Raw genomic sequence first — 252 nt, 5'->3', positions numbered from 1 at the left:
TGCAGGCGAGGACGGCGAGCCCGCCCCGGACTGACCTTCCCGGAGGTGCCGTCCCCCAGCACGACGATTTTCAGTTGCCGGTCCTGGCTCTCCTCCTCAGAGTCCGACATGCTGTCCCGGGAACCAGGTCTGCCTCCCCCCACCCCCCGAGGCCGAGGGAGGAAGGGCAGGAGGGGGTTCCGGGGGCGGGGAGAGGAGGAAGGGCGGCAGTGGGAGCAGAACCCCCCGCCCGGGTGCCTGAGCCACCACCGG

General features: G+C 72.2%; 1 protein-coding gene across 2 annotated transcripts in view; it reads right to left on the bottom strand.

Annotated features, from left to right (window-relative positions):
• The window catches only part of RAB28 (RAB28, member RAS oncogene family), a 69,918-nt gene extending 69,672 nt beyond the window's left edge, over positions 1 to 246 (bottom strand). For both annotated transcript variants that reach the window (XM_005878147.2, XM_005878146.2), the window contains exon 1: positions 36 to 246. In XM_005878147.2, coding sequence (XP_005878209.1) covers positions 36 to 110 — 75 coding nt within the window. In that variant the 5' untranslated portion in view covers positions 111 to 246. The remainder of the gene's footprint in view (positions 1 to 35) is intronic.
• Positions 247 to 252: the final 6 nt, after the last annotated feature.

This window comes from Myotis brandtii, unplaced genomic scaffold, assembly GCF_000412655.1.
Source record: "Myotis brandtii unplaced genomic scaffold, ASM41265v1 scaffold547, whole genome shotgun sequence".
Taxonomy (NCBI): Eukaryota; Metazoa; Chordata; class Mammalia; order Chiroptera; family Vespertilionidae; genus Myotis; species Myotis brandtii.
This window is presented reverse-complemented; position numbering and strand designations above follow the sequence as displayed.